The 25,632-nt window shown below is 34.0% G+C and overlaps 1 protein-coding gene and 2 long non-coding RNA genes across 3 annotated transcripts; all 3 read right to left on the reverse strand.

The window, feature by feature from the left end:
* Positions 1 to 346: 346 nt before the first annotated feature.
* Positions 347 to 4,331, reverse strand: LOC134259317 (uncharacterized). Its single transcript, XR_009990328.1, has 3 exons — positions 3,934 to 4,331; positions 1,305 to 1,369; positions 347 to 418 (listed from the first exon to the last, which is right to left on the reverse strand). It is a non-coding gene; the product is annotated as an uncharacterized LOC134259317 (long non-coding RNA).
* A 16,422-nt stretch (positions 4,332 to 20,753) lies between these two features.
* On the reverse strand, positions 20,754 to 25,419 carry LOC134259308 (uncharacterized). The gene is made up of 3 exons (XM_062741904.1): positions 25,008 to 25,419; positions 23,214 to 23,387; positions 20,754 to 21,161 (listed from the first exon to the last, which is right to left on the reverse strand). Exons 1-3 carry the CDS (start codon positions 25,297 to 25,299, stop codon positions 20,905 to 20,907), a joined length of 723 nt encoding a protein of 240 aa, XP_062597888.1. The 5' UTR covers positions 25,300 to 25,419; the 3' UTR covers positions 20,754 to 20,904.
* LOC134259309 (uncharacterized) lies at positions 21,766 to 22,520 on the reverse strand. The gene is made up of 3 exons (XR_009990322.1): positions 22,454 to 22,520; positions 21,962 to 22,063; positions 21,766 to 21,814 (listed from the first exon to the last, which is right to left on the reverse strand). It is a non-coding gene; the product is annotated as an uncharacterized LOC134259309 (long non-coding RNA).
* Positions 25,420 to 25,632: the final 213 nt, after the last annotated feature.

Below are 25,632 nucleotides of genomic sequence, written 5' to 3' on the forward strand. Positions count from 1 at the left end.
TGTTTCTTTCAAATTCAATCGATTCATTAGTGATTTCCGAAAAAACATAGAGCACAAGATCTGAGATTTATATACACAAGATGCACCGCGAAATATATAATTGATTACCGAAACCAAATTCTGCGTTTTGTTTTCATATTTTAGCACTGCTCATATATCTCTTATGGCAGGGATGCAAAACCATCTGACACCCCAAACCAAGGGCCAAAATAAGGTTCTTGCCTATCGTTTCCTTTGTCTTTCCCATATGAGGATTTAAATCAGAACATACGTATTCATATGCAATTTTTAATCGCCAAATAGATAGTGAAAAAAGTATTGGGAGAAAAAATAAAGTTTTTAAAAATGTCATCATCGCTGGTCTGGTCAGACGATCTTGGTATTTTTCTCTTTACTTCCGTTTCTTCATCAATGGAAGCTACAGGTGCATTCTTACCAGTTGAATTTTCGAAAAACGGTGTATCTTCTTCTTTTTCGATCTGTTCCTCGTCCTCGGTAAATTGTTTTGAGCTTTCATCTTTGTTAGATTCAGTTTTGCTTTCTATAGGAATTCGAAAGTAATGGTTACCACTCTCCTGTGAATTCTTATCGTTTCCCCTCTCATCATTCTCTGCTAAATGATCATAGTCCTCAATTTTCTTTGTTGTCGATTGAAATTCAATCGATTCATTCATAATGAAAAGCTGTGCTATAATTTTGTAGTAATATGACTTGCTTGGGACCAGGTATATCTTTCCTACTTAAGGACAGACGAGACATTCCTCATTAATATATATTTTTTGCTAATATTTTGTCATTGAAGAATTACTAATTTAACATGTTTACTCAAAAACAAATTGAGGTACCTTACCAGGCATTTGTGCAAGATACCTGAGGATGATATTTCTTATATAATCCTTTAGGAAAAATAACTGTTTGCCAAAATTACATTTTTAGTGTTTCAAATTTTAAAAATCTATTAGAAACCTATTTAGAAATCAGAAAATAATAAATATTTTGTATAATTTTCAAGATATACTAAAGAGATGTTTGGGGAACGTATCGTCTGACCTTAACTTAAAATTATCGGAAAAATCATTTTCAATGATTATTCTATATCAAAATTAAATTTCATAAATGATTTAATAAAAGATTCATCATATTAGAAAGTTCTAGCAAAGCTCATGTACATGAATTCGGTAGAAATTTTCTGCAATGCCGTTTTTTAAATTTAAAAATGATATAATCATAAACGAATTGAGTGAATGTTAAATGACCAATTCATGTACAAGTTGAAAGAATTATTTTGAGAATTAGTATCAAACCCTTTCGTTTGGATCCCAAGTTTATCTTCAACATATCCTGTGTAGCTTCCATGATGTCTTATCGTCTGAAAATTAAACGATATTTAAATATACAGAAGCCTGTGTGTGTGTTGTGCCTACCATAAAAAATATAACTTTAGTAAATTCATTGATCTTATACATGGAACCAGCATTTGCTTTTTACCATATCTCTTATGAAACGGTCTTTTGCTGATGTTTTATGTATGTTTATTATGTTATTGCAGGCTTAGCTTAGATACGTTATTCCAAAGTCAGTTCCTGTTCAAAATATTTTTTTTTCCAAAAATGGTCTTGGTATCTTTAAAAAGATACTGGAAAAAGTCAAACTTCCAAAAATTGTTTAATCCTGTAAACTAAGGGTTTCAATATTTTCTCTTAAATTCTAATCCACTCTGGCGACCAAAGTTACCATTTGGTGTTAAAATTTCAACAAACTTGCATCTACACTACCTGAAACTGCCCCCACGTATTAAAGTGACTTATCATCATTTTGTCGTCCACAAGATTTGTAGTTTTTAATATTAAGATATTTTCGAATACATGTATATTCTAATATTTTAGGAGATGTTCTTCAGGAGATGCTAATTCCTTGTTGGCACCTATCACATCTCAATTTTTTGGAGGTCCCTGTTTGCTCTGCTCCAATTTTGAATTGTTTAATGGACTGCCGAGCTTGAATTTTGATTTTTAGCTTATTCTTGTATTTCTCTATGTGAGAAAAACCTACCCTAGCATCATTTTTTTTCACAAAGGACAAGATATTGTTAGGACCGGCTCCTGTCCCTGATTTGATATTAATTTCATTATATTTCACTTCGGAAAAACAAGGAGCACAAGCTTGCTCATCTGAAATTTATATAGACAAGATTGATTGTTTAACGTCCCTCTCGAGAATTTTTCACTCATTTGGAGACGTCACCGTATGCCGGTGAAGGGCTTCAAATTTTGACCTTTACTCGGCACTCAGGGCCATAGAGCAGTGAGGGATCTTTATCGTGCCAACGCCTGCCGCTGACACGGGGCCTCGGTTTTTTAAAAGATCTCATCCGAAGGACCCGCAACTTTCACTTCAAAGTGCTGAGGGCATGGCGAAGGAACAGTTGCTACCTATTTTTGATCGACTTAGGTCAGTCGCGGCCGAGATTCGAACTCACCCTCTCCCGATCGATGCTAGTGTATGAAATATGTACATTTGGTCGAAAGGGGAACTACTGCTCTATGCTTTCTGGAACCAAATGTGCCATAAAGGGACGAAAATTTGCATAAAAAGGGATAAAATATGGAATTAGACATATTTTATGATCTTCTTCTGATTGATTGTTTCCATTAAATTCAAATGCTCATTTTATGGCAGGGATAACAATTTTTATTCAGTTGATAAACTGTTGCATCTTTTTAAATGACACCCCAAACCGAGGGCCGAAATAAAATCCTTGCCTATCTTTTCCTTTTTCTTCACTTTTTGAGGATACTGCTATACAAATCAACCAACTCCAGACTTCAGAGATCTTAAAAAGGTTTTACAGATTTCTTCAAAGGTATTCCTATGCAAATTTTAATCGCAAAATAGGTAGTGAAACAAGAGGCCCATGGGCCACATCGCTCATCTGAGTAGCTTTGACCATTCCGTTCTTTACCAAATTTCCCCCTTGTAATACATATTGTGACCCCACTCTACCCCATTGATCATAATTTAGAAAATTTGAAATCTACACTACCATAGGATGCTTTTATTCCCCATTGTAAAACTTTGATACCCTATTGTGGACCTGCCCTACACCCAGGGGTTATGATTTGAACAATTTAGAATCTACACTACCCCAGAATGCTTCCACATAAGTTTCAGCTTTTCTGGCCCAGTGCTTCGTGAGAGGAAGATTTTCAAAGATTTGCCCTTTATATTTCTATTTAAAACTTTGATTCCCAATTGTGGTCCCGCCCTACCCCCGGGGGTTATTATTTGAACAATTAAGAATCCGCTCTACCCAAGGATGCTTCCACATAAGTTTCAGCTTTTCTGGCCAAGTGCTTCTTGAGAAGATTTTCAAAGATTTTTCCTTTATATTTCTATGTAAAACTTTGATTCGACATTGTGACCCCACCCAACCCCTGAGGTCATGAATTAACTTATTTAAAAGCTACATTACCCCACGATGCTTACACATAATTTTCAGCTTTTCTGGCCCAGTGGTTCTTGAGAAGAGTTTTTTAATGACCCCACCCTATTTTTGTCTTTTCTTGATTGTCTCCCCTTGTGAGGGGACTTGGCCCTTCATTTTAATAATTGTAAATCCTCTTCACCCAAGGATGCTTTGTACCAAGTCTGGTCAAAATTGGCCCAGTGGTTCTTGAGCAGAAGTCGAAAATGTGAAAAGTTTACAGACGGAAAACTAGACAGACAGACGGACGGAGGACGGACAAAATGTGATCAGAAAAGCTCACTTGAGCCTCCGGCTCAGGTGAGCTAAAAAGTATTGGGAGAAAAAATAAAGCTTTTAGAAATGAACTATTGCGACAACGATGCCAAAGAAACACACAAAATTTGATCAGAAAAAAGATAATTGTACTATTATGTTCATTTAACTTAACCGACTAGTCCTAGACTTACCTTAACCCAAGTAAGTGTAGTATAATACTTAGACAAACACGCGTCATCAACCGATGTCTACTGCCTACTTTTCGTACTTACTTTGATTTTTATAAGATTCGGGATTGTATATATAAGAATTCTTTTTTTCTTCGGCTGAGATTCGAAGAAACGAATTCGAAAGTTATTCAGAAATATTTACTAAAAGAAATCGATACAACAGAGGTACAATGTACTACTGAAAAAAATATATATGCATTCATTTAAATGCTCGACACGTTTTGTAAATCCCAGGTGCATTCTTTCCAACTGAGTTTTCGAAAAACAGTGTAAAATAAAGGAATTGTCAATAGTCGCTTGAAAAGGTGCACGTCACATAATCTAAAATGTTTAGAAACACACATGAAAGATGACAGTCATTTGCATATATATCCTTTACACTACCTTTTAACACTTTATTTTAGATGATAATCGAACTCATATTGATGACGAAGAGGATATCAGATTATAAATTAGGACAAATGCTGTAAAGAATTTTTTTATCCAAACATTGTACATTATTGACTGAATTCTCGGGCAAAATGCGTTTTGTGGGACCCTAAAACCAAACTGTTTTATGTAAACACAGTTTGGTTCGAGGGTCAATAAACATTGTCAGTAAATGTTTTTTAATACCTTTTATTTGTTTGTGGTTTTTTTTTGGGGGGGGAGGGGGGATAAACATATCTTGTACGGTCTCTCAGGTCTGTCACTGTTGTGCACCAACGAATGCAAATGACATTATTAAGCTCCGTCCATTGTGTGACGTAAGAGGTCAGCATAAACATTTCGTCGACAGGTCCAACATCTCCCTCAGCGGTCAAACATTTTTTTATGCCCGCTAAGTAAAACATTGAAAATGTTTTTTTTTCGTTTGTATTCGAACATTTTTAAAGATATAACAACATGATATACTTTTACATGTACAATATACAAATTTAACATTAAAAATTTATGTATCATGAGCTCTTCTTGAATATCGCTCAATTCCCATTCAATGATTGTGAATTCTGGACAGGAAGTTAGCTTGTATCCTTGTCTTAAATTATCAGTCCTTTCTTGATCGACTCGTGTACGTATGGGACATTCCTTTTTTTCTTTTCCTTCTCAAACGTGGAAGCAGCTTATACAACGGTTACATGTATTCTTTTTACTTAAAAAGAAAATAAATCGTATTTGATAATAACTTACCTCTGTTGAACATAAATTGACACAGTAATAGAAATGTTTAAGAAAAGTATCTTTTTTTATTATTCTAAAGTAATGGATATGTTGTTGACTAAAATGTAATATATGAACCATTAAAAATATTGAATTACCAGGAAGTAAATTTGAAAAAAGAAGATTTAAAATAATAACAATAACATTTTGTGACGAACAGGATTTAAAGTTCTGACAAACCGAAACTAAGTACATGAGTTAACATGAAACCTACACATTCATTGGGCTTTAAATACATTGGCGATTTCAGAAAATGAAGAGAAACTGGGTTAACATATAAATAAAACGACGAAGGAAATTGAATATTGTACAAGACAAGTAAATCGCTATTTAAACTTCATGTAATCTTAAAGGATAATATAAGAAATTTTCAGAAAATGCCATGATTTACAAATGTATATAGCTTAGATTAAACAATATTTGACAATTTTATCATTTAACGAAATAAAGTGTCTAAGTTGGACAGTTTTATACGTCATCTTGGACATTCTATCGGAATAAGTTCGCATGTTTAAAGCACATCTTGACCCCAAGTCCGAAAGAGTGTGTGACACATTACTCTTGAGTGAGCGGAGGAACGTTACGGAAGCTTAAGAAGGATATAAACTTCAAAGTTCTTTAATAAGATAAATACTTTTCTGACAGGTTTGACCCATGTTTAACGCTAATGGAATGGATAGAAACGTTGCTAGACCAACACGTCTTCTCAGGATTAATAATTGAAATGTTTATTCCACGCAAACCAAGATTTGTTGATGCCCAGACTTATGAACATCGAAGGACTACTGCAAATTAGATGTTGATAGACACGGTTGCCCGATTGTCCATGATATCATACAAAACAAAAGAAGGAATATACGATGTAAGCATTGAAAATATACAAAACTATAGGTTTTATGGACGAAAAATAGCACAATTTGTGACTAAATCAACAGACATACCCTTTAGGCTCTTGTTTCCTATATATCTTTTAAAAAGAATCTTTTGAGATGCGATGCTGACCTTCAGGTATTGAAAGGTTTCTAGGAAGTAAAATTGAAAATAGATGATTTTCGAAAAACAGAGTAAAAAGGATAACCTTTCATCCGAGTATTGTCAGTAGGAACAAAAATCCTGTATATATCCATCTCTATATGAAAGGTGGGTTTAAAATACCAAGGGAATTTCATAAGATATACCAGTATCGAACGTTAGACACACTTTACTTGCTGATGTACATAGTTCTAAACGGAGGTGTATGTGGAAAGAATATTAAAGAGGACAGTTAACGTTATACATCAAGCAAAATCATACAGAAAAGAAGAAAATAAACTCAAACATTATAAAGGTTGAGGAAACTTTTAATTAATTAACTCAAGATTTTTCTGAGACTTCCTAGAACAATTCTCAGGTAAATTTAGACTTTCAGTAAGGTGTGGCATTCTCGGCACTACGCAATTAGCGTCTGTCAAATTGCAAATAGATTCTCATTGGTTAAGAAATTAATAACATCAAGAAACTTTAAATTGTTGTTGACAAGGATGAGACGAATTAAGCCCCATCTAACATAACTAGACAATGTTATTGGATATTCGATACACTAATTGGTATTTGACCAAATTTCTATCCCATGTATATTCCAACAGTGAATAAGTTTCCGATGCTAATTATGTAATGTCGAGAATGCCACGTCTTAATTACTGAAAGTCCAAGTTTACCTGAGAATTGTCATAATTTTAAGTTATTTGACTACACTTTCGTCACAATAGCTCATTGCAAGATGATCAGAAAACAAAAAGTAATAAAAAATGTAGCTAAACATAAATATAAATTCCCGATTAATTGGAATCATGGACAGGATGGGAAATTGTGAAGTCAAAGATTTCAATTACTCTAGCAAATATGAGAACCTTATAATATGAAAGGTTTTTACAAAATACAAATGATTAATATATAGTTTGGTTCGGTTAGGTTTTCTTCCTAAGAATCACGTTTATAATATAAGATCAAAACATATTACTTCAATAGCAATGACATTAAAAGAATTTTTCACTCATATGGAGACGTCACCGTATGCCGGTGAAGGGCTTCAATTACTCTGCACTCAGGGCCATTGAGCAGTGGGGGATCTTTATCGTGCAAACGCCTGCCGCTGACACGGTGCCTCGGTTTTTTAGGTCTCATCCGAAGGACCCGCAACTTTCACTTCAAAGTGCCGAGCGCATGGCGAAGGAACAGTTGCTACCCATTTTAACGACTAGGTCAGTCGCGGCAGAGATACAAACTCACGACCTCCCGATCACGGAGCGAGCGCTCTACCGACTGAGCTACCGTGAACGGTGACACTAAAAGAACAACTGAATGAAATTCACTATATATACTTTTTTCCTTCGTCCTAACTGGATAATGATTAGTAAACAAAAGATAACGAACTTTAACAAAAGAATCACTTATAATAAAAAAAAATAATCCAATCTATAATGTTATATCAGTGTAGCTGTAGACTGATTGGTATAACGAACAGTAGTTCTTTTGTTTCGAAACACAGTCTGCAACTACCCTAAACGCACCCTAAAAATCCATAAGTCACAGATACACCTTGAGACATATAAATACAAGCTAAAGTCACCAAGACACCATAGCTAGTCACAAAGACACTACGGAATTGGGTCGCTGGGCTGAGTGGTATAACTAACAATTCTATGGTTTCCCTACACAGTAAATGTACCCTTCCCTAGTCACCTTACTCCAACAAAGAGATACACCAAAAGTAAGCAAAGCTAGTTTCATCTTTTTATTTACACTATTTTGCATCTGTTCAACTTGTACTGATTGGTTAAACATTCCAATCATTTGGTCGGCTCTTTGTAAACTATGATTGGCTACACATGAAATGATTTGATTAGATGATTCAAAACCTTTTTCAATCCATTTTACTACCTCTGAGTCATTATACTTACTTGCGGGTATATTATTATGTATTTCTGCACCAAAGGTACTTTTAAATTTATATAAAAAGATGCAAACAAAACTTCAGTTGATTCATTGAATGTGTGTCCACTACACTTTAGGTGAAAAAAAGTTATGATTTTTTTAATTTAATATTTGAAAAAAATAGAATTGTTGGGTATCAATTGAAAATAACTTGTTGCATTAAATAGATTTAATAATATAAGTTAAAATTAAATTACTGAAAATTATTAAATTTTTGTGCTATGCTCCGTCTTTAAAAATCTGGCTCAAAGACCATTAACTAAGAACGGAGAATAAACAGACTTTTTCTTTATTTTATATATCTAGTTTAATTTTACGTATTCGCATAATACTCATCTGCAATATGTGTGGCATTGCAATGAAAGCATTTGATGTAATATTTGTTTCACTATCTAACTCATTTACAGTTTTTTAGGTTTAGAATCTTGATTTAAGTCTATTCTCAGCTCATGGTCTGAAAATATAATAGACATTCAGTGCACTTTACCTCACCTTAGCATAAAGCCCCGAGGGAGTCAATATTTCAACCATACTTGGTAAAGAATATGCGAATTCGGTTAAAGTATTAAAGAAGGGCAATACTCTCTTTCTAGTGGAGAATATCAATACGTGTAAAGAAAGTGAAATGAGGAAGCATTGAAACATCTTGTTATGAACCACTGGGCTAGAAAAGATGAAACTAAAATTTAAAGTGATCTTAATCTATTTTGCTGGCCCCTGAATGTGATCCCATTTCTGATGTTTTATAGTTCGGTGTTTGTTTTGCTTCCAATATGAATAGTTTTAGCGGACATTTAATCTTTAATATTGTTCGTTGTATCCATATTAAAGATTATCCTTAAGAAATATTGCATGAGGAAATAATAACTACAACCACTGCATAAGAAATTGCTGGAAAACATTGGTATTACATGTACATTTGTGTACATTCTCCAACATAATTGTACATTCTAATTCCCACATATACAAAAAAAATATTTCACTCCTGTATAAACATGAATAAATATATTTATTAACGTTGCCTAGGTGACAGTATGACGTATCAATCCGGTTTATACAGGAATAAATGAAAGTATATACGTTTCCTAGGTGACAATATGACGTATCAATCTTGTTTATGCATGAATAAATGGAAGTATATATGTTTCCTAGGTGACAGTAGGACGTATCACTCCGGTATGCCGTTCACTACCTGGGATAGAGACAAAGATAGGTACAGATTAAACTGTGCCCGCATCAACAACGGTGCCTGGTGGTTTAACAGCTGCCATTAAACATTTCTCAACGGACCCTGGACCCTCGGAACATGGCGCGGTCCCTGGCGCCCGACCCTGGCGGGTGGTGGCCAGATAGTGGAGACCGTTATGATGATAAGACCACACTAATGTAGACAAGATGATAAAACCGCACAAAGGGACACGTGATTATATGGTGTTATAATTTAATTTTAGCTGTAACACGTCACCGCTTCGCCATTTATAAAGCGTAAACTGCCTCAAGTTTTGTCATATCGTATAACAAAAGTTGAAATAAGCTTCATTCTTTAATATTCGCATTAAAAGAAACATGATGATTAAAAATAAACTGCACTAAAGAACACATGAAATTGAAGCTCACCTACCATGTTAAATAAATAAATTATATAAGTTACCTGTGTTATAAGACGTTTATGATTGTGCTTGGCATTGTGTACTAGCTAAACTTAGATGGAGAAGTGATGGTAAATATTCTTGAATCATATTGATGTCTCATTGCTTTTCTATGATGATATTATTGGTTTCATTATAATGTTTTTCCAAATTATGATAAGGTACACACGCTGACAGAGGATTCCTACTGCAACATTGTACCTTATCCAATCCTGTTTTCAGTGGTCTGTGTTGGCGCTTATCATAGATTGTTTTGTGTAAATACACATTTTATAATATCACTGTTAATACCCGTAATCATTGTAATTAAAATTATCTTATTACATAGAAATATCATCATCATCATTCTTGCTTTGTCATGTATTGTTTTAGTTGTTTGATCTACTTTTCTAATGCAACTTTTACTCTGATTGTTTTGATTTATTAGTAACGTATGCATGTATGCACATGTAACTGCTTTAATGTTTTTATGTTTAATTTTTCAATAAACACAGATTTAAAGACATTAAGGTATTCTTAAACTCAATGCAAACAATTTAAAAGGTTGTCTTTGAATGTCAGTGACTGTGAGTCTCAAGAAGTACTGACTTGACTATCCCACAAAGAATAAAATACACAAAAAATAAAAAAAAAATTTAAAAAAAAATTTCAGAGGTGCTTCAATAATAATTGACATTAGCTGTGTTTTTCTACTCAACACACTCTGAAATAGATTTTAATGCCATTTTCTATTATAAACACGACAAAACTCGTGGTGCATGAGTGCTATCTCAATGAGACTAGTATAGAGACGTTTATTCAATTTCGAGTATGGCTTTCCAGAAGAGCTGAAATTTTATTTTATTGACGTAGACGTGGGCCGATTTTAGCTCACCTGGGCCGAAGGCCCAAGTGAGCTTTTCTGAACACATTTTGTCCGTCGTCCGTCCGTCTGTCCGTCCGTGTGTAAACTTTTCACATTTTTCACTTCTTCTCAAGAACCAAAGGTCCAATTTTAACCAAACTTGGTACAAAGCATCCTTGGGTAAAGGGAAATTTAAATTGTTGAAATAAAGGGCTTAGTTCCCTTACAAGGTGAGATAATCAAGAAAAGACCAAAATAGGGTGGGGTCACTAAAAAAACTTCTTCTAAGGAAAGCTGAAACTTATGTGGAAGCATCCTTGGGTAGTGTAGATATTAAATTGTTAAAATCATGACCCCCGGGGTAGGGTTGGGCCACAATAGGAAATCCAAGTTTATATAGAAATATAAAGAACAAATCTTTAAAAATCTTCTTCTCAAGAACCACTTGGCAAGTAAAGCTGAAACTTATGTGGAAGCATCCTTGGGTAGTGCAGAAATTCCAATGTTAAAATCATGACCCCCGGGGGTAGGGCGGGGCCACAATAAGGAATCCAAGTGTTACAAAGAGATATATAAAACAAATCTTTAAAAATCTTCTCCTCAATAACCACTGGGCCAGGATAGCTGAAACTTATGTGGAAGCATCCTTGGGTAGTGTAGATATTAAATTGATAAAATCATGACCCCGGGGGTAGGGCGGGGCCACAATAGGGAATCCAAGTTTTACATAGAAATATATAGAACAAATCTTTAAAAATCTTCTTCTCAAGAACCACTGGGCCAGGAAAGCTGAAACTTATGTGGAAGCATCCTTGGGTAGTGTAGATTCTAAAGTTTTAAAATAAAAAGGGAAGGGGGTTGTTGGGCATGATAGGTATAGCAAGAGGGGGAATCTGGTAAAGATCTGCATCACCCAAGTTACTCAGGTGAGCGATGTGCCCATGGGCCTCTTGTTCAAATTGAGAGAAAAAAAACTTGTCATGCTTTTCTTTCGCTTTTTAAGCTTGTAAAGTATGTTATATGTTTTCTCATGATAATAATGGAGCAACACTTTATGGTTTAAAAAAAAAACAAAAAACAAAACAAAACAAACTTCTCATATGGTCTATGTTCACTTCCTCAAACCTTTCAGCATACCCCCATGCTGTAGAATAACGTGAAATATGGCGTTCTCGTATTTCCTCCTTTGTCAGGTTTCGTGGTCCCCGCCCCCCTGGGGCCTGAGGGGTGGAGCCAAAACCACACAAATTAGTGCAATGTTTAAAAATCCTCTTCTATACTCCTGGACATCAAGCAGGCAAACTGTTTGCATGAATATAATGAGCATTGAATCTTCTACCAAAATTGTGAAATTTATGGCCCCAGGGTCAGGGGTTCTAGTGCTAGGGCGGGGCTATATAGATCATATTGTGAAAATGCATAATTTCTTTGAAAATCTTCTTCTCTGCTCCAGGGTATTAAATTAACTAAGTACATAGTTATGATGAGTAAGAGTGCCTCTACCAAAATTATGAATGTTATGGCCCCAAGGTGAGGGGTTCTGGTGTTAGGGCGGTGCTCTATTGATTATATTGGGAAAATACATGAATTCTTTGAAAATCTTCTTCTCTGCTCCTGGGTGTTAAATAAACTAACTAAGTACATAGTTATGGTGAGCAAGAGAGTCTCTACCAAAATTATGAATGTTATGGCCCCTGGGTCAGGGGTTCCGGTTTAAGGGTGGGGCTCTGATTATATAATGAAAATACATGAATTCTTTGAAAATCTTCTCTGCACCTAGATTTTATATAAACTAAGTACATAGTTATGATGAGCAAGAGTGCCTCTACCAAAATTGTGAATTTAATGGCCCCAGGGTCATGGGCTCTGGTGTTATGGCGGGGCTCTTTTGATTATTAGTGAAAATACATGAATTCTTTGAAAATCTTTTTCTCTGCTCCTAGGTATTAAATAAACTAACTAAGTACATAGTTATGATGAGCAAGAGTGCCACTACCAAAATTATGAATGTTATGGCCCCAGGGTGAGGGGTTCTGGTGTTAGGGCGGGGCTCTATTGATTATATTGTGAAAATAGATAATTTTAAAAGGACAAAAAAGCGCCACATTCACACATTTGGATTTTTTTGGAAAAGTTAATTTTTCGTGGTCTCTGGGTCTTCTCTCCATTTTTTAAAAAAGTGTATTCGTTTCTTTGAAAATCTTCTTCTCTGCTCCTGGGTATTAAATAAACTAACTAATTACATAGTTATGATGAGCAAGAGTATCTCTACCAAAATTATGAATGTTATGGCCCCTGGGTCAGGGGTTCCGGTTTAAGGGTGGGGCTCTGATTATATAATGAAAATACATGAATTCTTTGAAAATCTTCTTCTCTACACCTAGATTTTATATAAACTAACTAAGTACATAGTTATGATGAGCAAGAGTTCCTCTACAAAAACTGTGAATTTCATGGCCCCTGGGTCAGGGATTCTAGTGTTAGGTTGGGGCTGTATTGATTATATATGTATAGTGAAAAAACATTAAATCTTTGAATATTTTCTTCTTTGCTCCTAGGTTTTAAGCAGATGAACTACATTATTGTTATGAGCAAGGGCCCTAATCTTTAAGAATTGTAAATTTCAAGGCCCCAGGGTCAGTTGTACCATAGGGGGGGGGGGGGGGGGCGGTACTTATATACTGAAAGTGAATGAATTGTTTGAAATGTGCTCCTTGGTATTAATCAGATATTTTTGAAAAGCAAGGATGGCTTTCCAAAAATTGTGCAATGTGTGGATCTAGCCCTAAGAGTCAAGGGTTCATGTGTGGTAGCAGCACTACTGATTATTGCGGAATATTACTGATTTGTTGAAATGCATTTTTTCCCCTACCCTGCCTATTGGTATTTAGTAACCAAACTAAGGAACTGCTAGGTGTATAGTTATGATGACCAAATTGTAAATTCTATAGCATCTGACTTAAAACAAGGATTTAATTCAAACACTGGAAAGTTGTTGAATAATGCTCAGGTGACTTATAAGGCCCATGAGCCTCTTGTTTGTAGTTTGATACGATTTTTATCCAACGAGTTGTGTGCTTTTAATCAACTAGCCTTGACGCCATTGTGACGTCATAACTGCATCTACTTGTTGGATACGATTTTACATGAGCTATATCCTGTATGATATGGGAACATCATACAAAAAAGAAAAAAAAAAGGAATGATTCTACAATATATGCGTGTGCTTCCATATTAATATGAATCGAATTTTTGTTCTTCTTCATCATGTTTTAATCAATGTATGTATTCCTATTTACCAGGATTTAAACATTATAATCTTCTTGATGCCGAGTGGGAAATTTATAAATGACCCAACGACGTCTCCCAATGGTAGAAAACATGACTCTTCATAAAGAAAATGCATTCCCTTTACCCCGAAAGAGTATTACCAAACGTGGTTAGAAAATGCTCTGGATCCCACCTTCCAAAAAAAAAAACCAAACAAAAAAAAACTACATTTTCAAGTAGAATTTCTTTTTTATTTTGAATAATTTCTGCTTCATAAAAAACAAAAACATGTTTGCATTTTTAAATTTTTTTGTGTCTTTTACGATACATTTACATAATATCTGAAATACTAACACAAAGATGAAGGATATACAGATCGTAAAAAAAATTGGACATGAATGCCCCGCCGAGGAAATATTAGTAAAGCAACATGAAAATCTGTACATGTTTAAGGTTAATTTACAGTTAATTTACAGTAAAGAAATTATATCCGGATTCAACTGCTTCGACTAATTTTAGCTAATTCATACTTCAGGACCTTTTCAAGTACCTACATTTTTGTGAAATTATAACATGATTAACGTTTACACTGTTCATTTACATGTAATCTTGCTAAAGTTTCAGTTAAAATAATCTTCCATTTATTATAGATTACAGCTACATGTAGAACTAATTCATTCAATCTTTAAAAAACCATGTTAGATAATCCTTAATCAATCTCTCCTTTATTTTTCGAACTGTGATTAATGACAACTTGGAAATGTTTTCTATAGTAAGATAAATGTTTGATAAATGCTATTCACATAAAATATAATCAATATAGAATTCGATTCCGATGAGTGCAGAGTTAAGTATTAACCCCTTTTCATTGCTAATAAGGAAGCAAGACTAAAAAGGCTTATATGAGACTAAAACTTTTCATATGAACGACACCAATTTTTTCCACATATTCTGAGGGAACATGTGACGTAGGTTTAATAATCACCTCCTCAAATTTTTCTGCGTATTCCCATGCCTTTGAATGAAGTGAAATATGACGCTCTCGAATTTCCTCTCTCGTAAGATCTATGACTTCTGCGCTGTCACTAAGCTTGGTGATATTGATCTTAACTACATCTCTTCTTCGATGTTCCTTTTTTGTCAGACCTCCTAGCCTCTCTATGCCAGTTAGAGTTTTACAGCAAGAAATGTAACTCGATTTCTGGCCTTTACTTCCCCGCTCTACATGTTGCTGAAGACTTATTCTAGAGGAGAGTTTCTTTGGTCTCAATCCATTATGATATGCTTCGTTAAGTCGAAGAATTCTATACACATATTCATCAGAATTCTGTTCTTCAGCTACTTTATCCTCATCAGCATTTGCTATCTCAGAATCGTCGACACAGTTTTTACTTAAAACATTCGGGTTAATACCCAAATCATCCTGTTTACTTTCCTTCTCTGCACCTTCAGCAGTTGGAGCTCTCGTCTCATTATCTCTTTCTTCTAAGCTGTTTTCATCGACAGCATCAATTGTCTCCAGTTTTTGATCCTCTACTGTCAGTGATGCCTGTCCCTCGCGATTGGTAACTCTTGTATCTTCTTCTTTTTCGATCTTTTTCTCGTCCTCAGTAAATTTTTTTGAGCTTTCATCTTTGATAGATTCAGTCTTGCTTTCTATTCGCGAGTAAAATAGACCAATCTCCCGTGATTCCTTAACATTTCTGTGTAAATTGATCTCTGCTAAATTATCATCGTCCTCAGTTTTCGTGGTTGTGAATTCAAATCCGATCGATTCATTCGTGATTTTCCTAGCATTTAGCGCGTATGATTCATTGCTGTTCTGTGTTTTGTTTTCAGTACTTATCAAATCTCTTTCTGCAGAGCCATCTCTAGCACTCAAAACAAGCTTATTGTCGTCATCGCTGGTCTGGTCAGAAGATCTAGCTTTTTTCTCTTTATTTCCGTTTCTTCATCAATGGAAGCTATATAAAAATCAATATATGACTGAATAATAACGATGTGGGCCATCATTTTGCTGTACAATTACTTGCTTAAGACCAGGTATATCTTTCCTACATATCTTAAAAGTTTTCAAAATAAAATTTAAAACATTGTTTTCCATAATTCAAAATCAATTAATAAATAATTGATTAAATTAATTAAATACATTTAATTAATGATTTAATAAAAGGTTCAAAATGCTAGAATATTCTTAAAGTACATGTATATGTAAGAGTAGTAATTTCCTGCCATGCGTTAGAATGATAATATCATTAATATAAACCACTTGAATGAATGTTAATGTCAGACGATACGTTCTCCAAATATCTGTTTTGTATATCTTAATAATGTATGAAAACTATAAAAAGAAAATGTAATTACTTTCTGATTTCTAAACCGGTTTCTAATTATTTTAAAATTTGAAAAACTAAAAACGTAATCATTGCAAACAGTTTTTTCTCCTTAAGGATTATATAAGACCATCCTCTGGTATCTTGTACAAATGCCTGGTAAGGTACCTCAATATTTTGTGAGTAAACATGTTAAAGTAGTAATTCTTCAATGAAAAAAAAATATTAGAAAAAAAATTATATATTCCTGAGGAACGTCTCGTCTGACCTTAAAGGATCTATTTATGTACACAAGTGAAGAAATAATTCTTGATACTTAGTAACAAACCCTTTCGTTTGGATCCTAAGTTAACGTTCAGCTTATCCTGATTAGCTTCCATAGTGTCTTACAAATCGTCTAAAAATAAAAAGATCTTGTTAAATACACTGTACTGAATCTTGTATATGTGTCTTGTGTTTAGCTTTCACAAAGGATACAATATGTACTTTTAATTAACTTAAGTAATTACATTTGCTTTTTACCATGATACCTTTTATAAAAGGGACTTAGGTTTATGTTTTATGTACGTTTATTATATTAGTGCAGGCTCAGCTAAGATAAACCTTGTTTTTTCCGTCAGCTTGTTGTCCAAATGTACGTTATATGTGCTTTTACACTTCTATTTTTTTTTTTGGAGGTCCCTGATTGCTCCGCTCCAATTTTATATTATTTAATAGACTTCCGATATTGAATATTGTTTTTATCTCCGTATATTTCTCCATGTAAAGAAAACCTACCCTAGGATCATGTATTTTAACAAAGGATAAGGAATTGTTACGGCCGAATTTGGTCCTTTATTTGACGTAAAATTCAGAACACAGTTGAAATTGTGATAGTTTGTTGTTAAGATTGTAAACAAATCTTGGTTTAAACTCAGCACTCATTTTGATTCAAAGCTTACATAAAGGCCACAAGAGGGTGCCGAAGTGGGACATTTTCCCGAATTTCCTCAATTTTAATGAAATTTCGTTAAATTTTACATCGGAAAACATATATCACAAGCTGAAATATTAATACACAAAATGCATCTGATACTAGTTAATGTAATATAATTGGTCGATAGGCGAACTTGTGTCTATGTTTTCTGAAACAAAATGTACCCAAAAAAACCGACAAAAATTTGCATAAAATTGGATAGAATTTAAAAATTGACATATTTTATGATCTTCCTGTGATCTTTGTTTCCAATAACTTCAAATACATGTACTCATTTTATGGCAGGGATAACAAGTTGTATTTAATTGATAAATTGTTGCATCATTTTAAAAGATTAAAAGACATCCAAACTAGGGGCCAAAATAGGGCCCTAGCCTACTACATGTAGTATCTTGTGGTTTGAGTTTCAACTATATGAGGATACTGCCATACTTCGGAAGCCGGTAGATTCCATGTAGAAAAAATATTTTATCTGGCCTTTACTGGCGGCGACCAGATCTAATTATTTAGCAACTGCCAGATAAAATATTTTTCGACTTGACAACAACCGTCTTCTTTACCATACAAATCAACCTTATCAGGACTATAGTTTTCTTGAAAAGGTTTTGAAGGATTTTTTTTTTCTAAGGTATTCATATGTAATTTTCAATTGCCAAATATATAATTAAACAAGTATAAGGAAAAAAGTTTTTAAACAAGAGATGTTTGTATAACACTAATGCCCCACTCCCGCCAAATTGGAATTTTTTGTAAGTCCAAGGGGCATAATTCTGTCAAAAATGGCACATTGTACCCAAAACAGAATTCGACCTAGATACTCATCTGATAAATCTGTATACTAAATTTCATCTCAGTATGTGAAACGGGTGCAACGAAAATGAACGGAAGCTGCAAATAATTGGAATTTTTTCAAACTCCAAGGGGCATAACTGTCAAAAATGGTGCGATCGTACCCAAAACACAACTTGACCTAGATATTAATGTGAAATATCTGCAGACGGAATTTAATTTCAGTATGTGCAACGGTTGTAAAGAAAATGAGTGGAAACTGCAAATAATTGAAGTTTTTCTAAGTCCAAGGGGCATAACTCCTTCAAAAATGGTACCATCGTACCCAAAACACAACTTGACCTAGATATTAACGTGATATATCGGTATACCAAATTTGATTTTAGTATGTGCAACGGTTGCAATGAAAATGAGCGGAAACTGCAAATAATTGAAATTTTTCTAAGTCCAAGGGGCATAACTCCGTCAAAATGGTGCGATTGTACCCAAAACAGAACTTGACCTAGATATTCTTCGAAGGGGGGCATAAAAATATTTTTAAAAAAATAATTTTGCAACAACGATTCCAACGAAACTCACAAAATTTGATCAGAAGAAATTGTTCTAGTATTAGGCTCATTCAAATAAGCCATTAGCTAATACTAGACTATTTTAATTATGATTCGGGATTGTATTGAAGAAATTATACAATAGTTATAACTGAAAATATATGCATTCATTTAAATGCTCGATACTTTTTTGTAAATCCCAGATGCATTCTTACCAATTGCATTTTCGAAAACGATGTTTAATAGTGTATTAAATAAATTTCAATAGTCATTTGAAAAAAAAAATATTGTACTTAATCTAAAATAGATGGTAACATACATGAAATTAAATACAAGCAAATCAATGGCAGTCATTTGCTTATATTTCCTTTAATCTACCTTTTACAGTTTTTATTCTCCCCGGATCGAAAGATCCCGGGGCTATATTGTTTTTGTCCTGTCTGTCTGTTTGTCTGTTGTCAACTTTGCCCTAGCCCATAACTATTGAATGGGGGTGGATATTGCTTTCATATTTCACAGGTGCATTCCTTGTGACAGGACCTTTCCATGGGTACCACCAAATTTGACCTATTGACCTTGGAGTTGACTTACTTTTTCAAAAAGATACCACACTTTGACCTTGGCTATAACTTTTTAAGAGTTGGAGCTAGGGCTTTCACCCTTCACATGTGTATTTATTGTGTTAAGGCCTGTCAGCTAATATAAATTATTTCGACATTAACCTAAGAGTATGAACCATTTTTAAAAAAAACTTTAACCTTGGTCATAAGTTTTAAACACTTCTTCCTGCTCAAACGAGGAAGCAACTAAAACAACGGTAACATGTATCCTTTTTATTTCAAAAGAAAGATAGAAAAGTAATCGTATTTATTAATAATAACTTACCTCTGCTGGAGAGAAAGAGACGCATTGATGGAAATATTTGAATAGTTTTCTTTTTTTATTATTCTAAAGTGATGGATAAGTTGTTGACTTAAACATGGAATATTAACTACACTGTATTAAAACATTGAATCACCAGGAAGTAAAACAGGAAGATTAAAAATAATAATTAAAAAACCATTTTGTGACGAGCTGGATTTAAAGTTCTATCAAACCGAAACTAAGTAATACTATATAAATGTTTACATTATACCTACACACATAAGGCGTAAAGTACATTGACTATTTCAAAAAATGAGAGAAATTGGGTTTACATACTCAGTATTAATAGAACGAAGAAAGCAATACAATATTGTATTATACAAGAACATGTAAATCTCTCTTAAAACCAATCTTAAAGGAACAAATCCAATATTTCAGAAAATACCATGATTTACCATGAATTGAGCTTGGATAAAACAATTTTAGACAATTTGTATCACTCATATCTAATACATGTATAATGGCTTAAGGATACATAACGCAAACTAAAATTGATGCATAAATGGATTTCTCTTTTAAAAACAGATGAAAACAGTGGCATAAATAATATGTTTCTAAAATTCTTTGGTGCTAAGATACGATTTTGTGTCGTGTTCTTTGTAATTCTACACAAATATTTGCTTCACATTGTTACCGAGAGTATTTCGAGGCTTTGAGCCCTAGGAATTGGTTCTAATATTAAATCTAGATTATTGGCCAATAAAAAGGTCGATTTTGGCACCTTACTGAAGCGAGTGAAGTAAATCTTTTAAGAAGGTAATGACTGGTCAACATTTGTTAAAGAAAGATCCAACCCTCTGAAGATTGAATCTATTTCTAAAAAGCTGTCTATATTTTTATTGGAACATGTAGTTTCTGCTGGGGCATACACATGATGCCAAAAAATGAATGAAATACACAACGAATGTTCAAAGGCGCTTGCGTTATGCGTCTACTGTGTTATCATTGGTTCATAACATTAAAACATTTTGTGAACGGAGAAAGATATCTCCACTAATCTCATGTATCAGTTCAATGTAGAGTTGCATCATAAAAACATTGGCATACGGTTTGCATTCGAAGTTTATTTTCAGTGCTCGTGATCCTAAGTAAAAGGTTAAGCTTCAACGTTTGCAATATTTTTTGGGGTTTTTTTTGACGAATAAGCCACTTTAAATGCTCCTTGAGTCATTTATGTTTACCTGGAGTTAGATTTGGACTTGAAATTTAAATTCTATGGTGAAAGTCTATACAAGATTCTCAAATCGAAAGGAAAAACTTGGTTATAAAGTACAATGACTTGAGCTTCACTATGCTTTCAGAATCCAATGATTAGATACAGGCAATGAAGATTAGATACTGTGTACAATACTACAAAACTGTTTATAATTACATCATCGATAAGAATAACATACACGTCACAGGTTGAGATATAAGACTGAGATATCTATATTGACGAACAGTTTTGTAACAAATGTTTGGGAATGAATATTTCACAGAGATACGTAGCAACACGCCATGGTCCCGAATCATTGCAGCCATAATTTGCCTTACTCCGCGCGCGCAGATAAATCTCCGCTGGGTTTTGACTGTCTCCTCCCAGGCACGTGTAGGTGAACTCCTGGTTGTCATGGTAACGCCACGTTCCGTTGTGATCCACCCCCTGGACCCAGACATCGACTTCAGCACTCTGACGTTTACTTTCTGTAAAATTATGAAGGATATGGAGATAATGAACAGTATTCAATCTCAAAGTCCATAAAACAATACAAAACGGGAGCAGAGCAAACACGGACCTCCGAATCATCAAAGGTGGGATCAGGTGCCATAGAGGAGTGAGCATCCCCTGCTGCCCGGTCATACTCGCCGTGTGCTCCTTGTCATCCGAAAAAAACGGGAAAATTGGTCTTTAATTCGATGCATAAATGATGGACTAACAATTAGTATGAAAAACGTCAGTCAGCATTTGACTCAATGATAAATTCTATTTATTGAAAAGGTCATTGGGCTGTTCAAAGTTAATTCTACGTTTAACGCCACATCTAAAGTTCAAAACCTACGAGGGAGGGAGGAAAAAAATAAACAAACAAAAATTTCAAACAATTGTGAATTTATTCAAATAAACCATTTCAGTACATTAACTAGAATTGAGTAATAAGAGTATTGGATGTGACACCTAAGTTTAATTTCCCTAGCAGAGTTTTTCCTTAGAATGTTTATTGGTTTGAGTCCTGTTGTGAGCAAACAATGTAGACTGAATGTGCAGGAAAGTTGCTTGTCCTTTGGATTTATATTGCCTCACATCTATGGTACCCTGTAAGGAAATGCTTCTTCTTGTGGGAATAGTTGATCAATATCTACAATAAAGATTATGATGACAATATTTAATACATTCTTACATTGAAATATTTTGAAATTGAATTATGTTGTATTTTTTTCTCACAGTACTAGATCTATTAGAATTTAGATTTGAAAGTGTATTACATGTAGTTTATTCTAAATACCTTCAATTCCACACACAGGACATGGTTCTTCACTTCTTAAAATACCCAACCACTTTCCTTACTCTCCTTCACTTGAAAGGCTTATCTTCTGTAAGCTTCTCCCTGCTCAAATGGCAAAGACTAGTATTATCTTTCCAAAAACATGTAGGTATTTATACTAGGTACGTACTTGAATTATGAAGAAATCAATCTTACTCATTACTGTTCCTTTAAATTTTTACATATATTTAATATGAAAGTATTTGATAAAATTTAGATGATGCATCTCACTGTATATAATTTTTTTTACACATCTTGCACTCAGTTAAAAGCTCTGCGATTCTCTCCAAAATACGATGAAAAGTTCAGCCAAAATAATCACGAACTGAGTCTGTCATTGTCACAGTCTGTACACATGGTACATATGATTCGAAGACTGACAAAAAAAATCAACAAACTAGACTTTGTCATTAACTTCAATTGTCATAAATCAACATCAATTTTTTTACTTACATTTATGATCCCATACTGTTTAATTCACTCCTTTTCATTTAATAAACACAAACACCATCTACTGAGGAATCAAAAGCACATTTTCTGTCACTACGGGATGCAGAATTGAGTCGCTAAATGTAGAACCAAACCGGAACGGAAATTCGGAATTCCGAATTGTTTGTTTTTTTCTAAGACGATTTTCTCCAAAACCTACGCGCGCGGGTGACGTTAAACGTAGAATTAATCTTAAACAGCCTTGTATCGACCAGAGAACCTACGAAATGATGACTTAAAACCGTAACGAGACTGTTGATGTCCTTGATTCATCTATTTGTTTGTCGATAATTTATCTCCTTTTAGAAATTGCTCTTACGCAGAGCATGCCTATCGAATCAACCGAGATACAAAAACTCCGTATTCAGGTGATACTAGTATATTGCTGCATAAGTAAGGAAAGTTGACGATAGAAAAGTTAGTCATTATGTTATCATAGAGATTGGTTGTAATATTACCATTAACGTCTTTTTCACGTGATAGTCGCTTCCTAGCCACGTGAATAATTTACCTTATCTCGCTTAATCTCGTTAGAGCTCCGTTGTACTCCTCGGGTTTTATTATTGACGGAACATTGAAAAATTAAAGATTCCGAACACATTATAATTAGTAGGAGTGTTTTGGACTGACACAAAAATTAATTTCACCAAGAAAGAAGAACTGATATGCTGTCAGAACTTTCCATTTGCGATTCAAAATAAATGATACAAATCAAATGACTTACCTACGAATGATCGTAGAATATTGTGTTTGTCCAGAGAGTCGAGTCGAATAAGATCGCCCCATTGTTTGGTACATATGTCCTTTGCTTTTAAATACTTCACCGCTGACTCCACATATCGAAGACAGATTCTGCCGGTTTTGTAGTCTACCGCTGTGTACTCTAACGGGCAGTGACCTATAAAACATTTATTAATTTAAAAATTACACAACAATTTATTCCTTAACAAATATTTTAAACTTTTTTTTTTACTATGAACGGTATAATTAATATCGATATCAATTACAAGAACAATATGCTAAAGGAATCTAAAATTTTATTATTAGAGTACAATAGATTGCGTTTTTCCGCGAGACTAAATAAGGTCAGACGAGTGCCTAATTAAACTCCGACAGGATTGTGAGGATTATTGATAAAATTTGAAAATAAATTATATCAAAGCGCTCAACTTCTTCAACAACTGTTAAACCATTTAATAATTCATATATTGAAACTGAACTTTGGGTTGCTTTAATAATTTCTGTTTCCTATGATTTAATTTCCTAAGGCATTCTCCAATTCAGAAATAATTTTAAAGAAAAAAATGCTTCAATTTTTGATACAAAAAAAACCCTCCAAGGTTAAATGCCACCCAAACCGTTTGATGAATGGATGTTTAAAGTTTCTCTAGATTATTTGACTATTCTTTCTCTGAAATACCAATGGAACTCCTCAACAGCTAAATTTTCTATCAATTACGTATTAATTAGTATATATGCATAATAAAACTAAATGAGCCTTGTCAAAAAGGAATCAAGCGTACAATTTTTATTCTTTATAATAGTCTCTGAGTGTAAAAATTCTTTTTTTGAGAGTTGTTTAAAGAAATACGCACGCTTACTCTCGATTCCCGCCTTCATTTTGAAACTATTTAATTCAATATTAATAGCAATTGTACCATGAAATCTTTGTTTAATACAAAGAACAGTTCAATGGTAATTGATGAAGTGCCTTAATACCAGCGCTATACGGTAAATTATCCAAATTCCAGCTCTTGAAAAAAAGGGGGGGGGTGTTAGACGATATTTTCCATTAAAATCGGAGTTACAAACATCATATTTTGAAATAGTCTTGGATATGATTAAATGTTCATTATATCTTTTCGTATGTTTTAGGCAAATAAATAAAACATAAATACATGTATATCAATAAAATACAATGTTTCAGTTGTTAATCGCTTTGAAAATGGTGGAAAATACGCATTTTTATCGATTTTGTCAACAATAAACATATTTTTCTCTCCCCCCCCCCCCCGTGTCACACACAAAGCTTTGGTATGAATGTAAAATAACATTCCATATTACCTGTAAAAAGAAATTTTTGTGACATGGAGGAGGGGGGGGGGTAAAAATCATTTTCCGTTGATTATTTAGTGAAAAACAAGTTTTACCAAAATTTTAAAGTTATCTTTCTTTGTTTTCCCAAATAAGTAATGTTTTATGAAAATCCATATAAATATCTATAAAATATATTAAAAATTCATCGAATATGTTCACTTTTGTAAATTGACTTGGAGGTAGACGGGAGAACAAAACTATCGTTCGCAGTTCTTCATTTATAACGCTGCTGAACGGATATTCGTTATTCAGATGATGAAGTTATACTTTAAAAGTGATACTTCAAAGAATGGAAAACTTGGTATTTCTCTCTTCCTTAAAGTAGAACATTTATTTAAACACAGTCTGAATTTACTATACTGATAAACCATTTCATTTTTTTTTATCCTTTTTAAAAAAAAATGCCCACAAATTACAGCACCTGTCCTAAATGTATGCAGTCCGGTCCCTGTTATCTCACTGTCGCTTTGTCCTGGAGCTTTATTACAACAATAACACGTCTGGTCTTCCTCATCGTAACTCACCAAGAAAGGCACACCGAACACTCTCACGCAGCGGCGGTAACACCAGAGGGCGCTGTATAGACCCCCGGATCTGCTGCAAGATGTGTGGGGATATAAGTTCACCCTCTGATAAAGTATCTGATCTGCGGATAATATAACAATGTTAAAGATTAATCCAAGGATAATATAGATACTAGTACGCACACGCATGGTAAGTTTGTTTGCTCTCAGAAAGAGAAACCCAGTGACGCTATTAATTCTCTAATGTAGTCTGGATTCTGGATGTAGCTCAACAAACTTCATAATCTAACATTTGGTAATACCAAACTTTAGCAAATAAAACCCTTAGCCACGTGAAACAAAAGAATATATTTTAATTGCTATTTAAGTTCAGACGACTTTAGTTAGTTTTGCAACAGAAATCAATATCCCCCCAAAACATCTTTTTTAAGCATATCAAAATGTTGGTGATTGCTTTTATATTTCTTAAGTGCGGAATGGTAATTAGTTTACTCAAAGACAGCTGCCGAGTTCCCTCATCTT

The sequence above is a fragment of the Saccostrea cucullata genome, unplaced genomic scaffold (assembly GCF_032062105.1).
Source record: "Saccostrea cucullata isolate Sc308-1 unplaced genomic scaffold, CSIRO_AGI_Scuc_v1 ctg3308, whole genome shotgun sequence".
In the NCBI taxonomy this organism is placed as follows: Eukaryota; Metazoa; Mollusca; class Bivalvia; order Ostreida; family Ostreidae; genus Saccostrea; species Saccostrea cuccullata.